Here is a 3,136-nt window from a genome sequence, read left to right on the forward strand (position 1 = left end):
ACTCTCATGGACCAGGTAAAACCACCCACATTAAATGCTCCCCCAAAAGGCTCAGGAGCTGAAAAAAGGCCCTCCAACATCCAGCTTCAGTGCCACAGAAGCAGCCCCTGCATGGGAGAGGGCAGGGAGCCGAGTCAGCCCCTTCCCTCACACCCACTCACCGAGATGACCCGGTCTCCGACGTGCAGGATTCCGTCCCGGTGGGCTGCACCACCCTCTGCAATCCGGGAGATGAAGATCCCCTGCAGCACAGTCAGGAGGGTCAGAGCAGCCTGGGCTTCCTCTTCACCTGGGCCTGGCTCTCCAGACCCGTTCCTGGGGGCCAGGCAGGTCCCAGCCCTCTCCCCCTCCACAGACCCTTCCCCTGCCCTGGTGCTTCCCGTTTGTTCTCCCCTCCACACAAACTCTCTGCTCCCAGAGCCACTGTCAGCAAAGCCTTCCCGTGGCCCAGAGCCTGGAATATGTGCCAAGAGGGCAGCAGCAGGATTAGGTGTCACTGGCAGAGATCGAGAGCCCCAGCCCCCCTCCTTCTATAAAAAAAGAGGGAGAGGGACTTTGGACAAGGGCCTGGAGCGACAGGACAAGAGGGAATGGCTTCACACTGACAGAGGGCAGGGTTAGATGGGACATTGGGAAGATATTCCTCCCTATGAGGATGGTGAGGTCCTGGCACAGGTTGCCCAGAGAAGCTGTGGCTGCTCCACTCCTGGAAGTGTTCAAGGCCAGGTTGGATGGGGCTTGGAGCAACTTGGGCTAGTGGACGGTGTCCCTGTCCACGGCAGGGAGGTGGAACAAGGTGAGCTTTTAGCTCCCTTCCCCCCCCATCCATTCTGGGATTCCACGATTCCCCGACTCAAGAGCAGATCCCGGCTCTCAGAGCCCAGCTGGCCCACCAGCCCATGGTCAATTCCACACACCCAGGGGTGAGGAAGACTCAGGGACCCCAGGGGATCAGGACTGACCGTGTCCCCAGCCCGGTAGGGAGTGGAGCCCTTGCCGCCGGCGATGCTGAAGCCCAGGCCCTTCTCGTTGCGCACGAGGCAGGTGGAATATCTCTCGGCGGCGGGGGCTCCCTCGGGGCGCTCGGGGAAGCGCAGCCCCCCGCGCCGCTCCCGGGGGCTGTAGTCGTCCTCGGGGCGCAGGGGGGTGACGGTGATGGCGTTCTCGGGCTCCACCATCCGCTCCCGCAGCACCGTCATGGACACGGAGCTGCCCGAGCCCCGCAGCGCTTCCACGGCCACGTGATGCTCGGCGCAGTGCAGGGACACGCCGTTCACCTGGGCACAGAGCGGGGACAGCCCTCACCTCACGCTGCACAGCCGGGCTGGCACCTTGTTCCCACGGGTGTGCCCGCACCTCCGAGGAGCTTCCCTACGCTCCCACGGCACCCGCTGCCCGTCCGAGGCCAGGGCGGCCCAGTAAAGGCCCTTTCAGAGGAATGATCCCCTCAACTTCCCTACACCTGTATCAGCCCTGCAGGCAACGAGCTCCCAGACAAACACACCCACCCAGAACCATCTCCACCCACAAAACTCAGCACAACTCGGGTCGGCACAACTTCTTGTTCGCCTTCCTCACACCCTGCTCACACCCCAAAACACGCAGAGCTGTCAGTGTGACAGTCCCGTGGTGTGGGAAAGGCCACGGAGCAGATCTGGAGTGTGACACGTACAGGGGAACCAGAGGATCAGGCCCGGCCAGCCTGGGGTTGTGACAGGGAGGTTCTGCCTGACCAACCTGATCTCCTTCTACGACCAGGTGACCCACTCAGCGGGGGAGGGAAAGGCTGTGGATGTGTCTGTCTGGACTTTGGCAAAGCTTTTGATGCCGTGTCCCACAACGTTCTCCTGAGAAACTGCTCGTGAGCCGCTGTGTGCCCAGGTGGGCAACAAAACCAATGGCATGTGGCCTGTACCAGCCACGGGGTGACCACAGGCCCAGGACAGTTCCTGTCCCCCTGTGCTGGCACTGCCGAGGCATCTCCAACCCCGGGGTCAGTTTTGGGCCCCTCACAAAAAGAAGAACATCGAGGGGCTGGAGTGTGTCCAGGAAAGAGAACAGAGCTGGGCAAGGGACTGGAGCACCAGGAGCAGCTGAGGGGGCTCAGCCTGGAGAAAAGAAGGCTCAGGGGGACCTTAGAGCCCCTTCCAGTACTTAATGGGGCTCCAAGAGAGGTGGAGGGGATCTTTGGACGTGGGCCTGGCGTGACAGATCATGGGGGAATGGTTTCCCACTGAAAGAGGGCAGGGTTAGGTGGGATATTAGGAAGGAATTCTTCCCTGTGAGGGTGGTGAGGCACTGGAATAGATGACCCAGAGAAGCTGCCTGTGGCTGCCCCATCCCTGGAAGTGTCCAAGGCCAGGTTGGACAAGGCTTGGAGCAACCTGGTCTAGTGGAAGGTTTCCCTAGGCATGGCAGGGGGTGGAACTGGGTGGGCTTTAAGGTCCCTTCCCACCCAAACCATTCCATGATTCCACGATTCTATGAAGACAGACACATGGCTCCCTGAGTAAGAAGTTATTCTACAGGGTCTACTTTTGCCCCTCCCAGGTGTGAAGAGCTCAGCCCACTGGAGATATGTTTCTTCCCACCTGCATCACACAACACTTCAGAGCTGGAAATGCAGGAGCTGTTCTGTCCTTATAAAGCAGTAAAAAATTCACGGTAACATCAATTAATCAACCATGAGCCAGAGGAATTCGGGTTTGCTCTTGCACAGCTCCTGATGCTTAATTTGGCCTAAAATGTGTGTGATGTGCATCTTCTCCCTCCACTCCAAGTCATCCAGAACCATTTGCTTCATCACAGGAGCCAGGCCCTTACCTCCAGAAGCTTGTCCCCAACACGGACCCCTGCGCGAGCCGCAGGACCCTCTTCGGACACACGGGAAATAAAGATGCCCTGGAAACAAAACCACCTGTTAGAGGTCGAGCCTGTCTCTCAACCCTCTGGAGTGCAGAGACCCCTCCAACCCCTCAGCTCCAGGGAGAGGGGCAGTCCCTGGCCAGTCCTGGGATGTGGGGACACGGCAGCCACATCACCCTGTTCAGGAGCTGGGAAAAGGGGACAGAAACCCACGGCAGGGCTATCCCCAGGTGACACAGGGGATAGAACTTCCCCCCAGGTGACACAGGGG

General features: G+C 59.7%; 1 protein-coding gene across 1 annotated transcript in view; it reads right to left on the bottom strand.

The window, feature by feature from the left end:
• SCRIB (scribbled planar cell polarity protein) overlaps nucleotides 1-3,136 on the bottom strand; it is a 79,748-nt gene that overhangs the window by 47,038 nt on the left and 29,574 nt on the right. The window contains exons 17-19 of the mRNA XM_027705257.1: nucleotides 2,824-2,901; nucleotides 963-1,277; nucleotides 162-242 (exon numbers count right to left, since the gene is read on the bottom strand). Of these exons, the coding sequence (XP_027561058.1) occupies nucleotides 162-242; nucleotides 963-1,277; nucleotides 2,824-2,901 (474 nt within the window). The remainder of the gene's footprint in view (nucleotides 1-161; nucleotides 243-962; nucleotides 1,278-2,823; nucleotides 2,902-3,136) is intronic.

Source organism: Neopelma chrysocephalum, unplaced genomic scaffold, assembly GCF_003984885.1.
Source record: "Neopelma chrysocephalum unplaced genomic scaffold, ASM398488v2 Primary Assembly neopelma1_322, whole genome shotgun sequence".
NCBI lineage: Eukaryota > Metazoa > Chordata > Aves > Passeriformes > Pipridae > Neopelma > Neopelma chrysocephalum.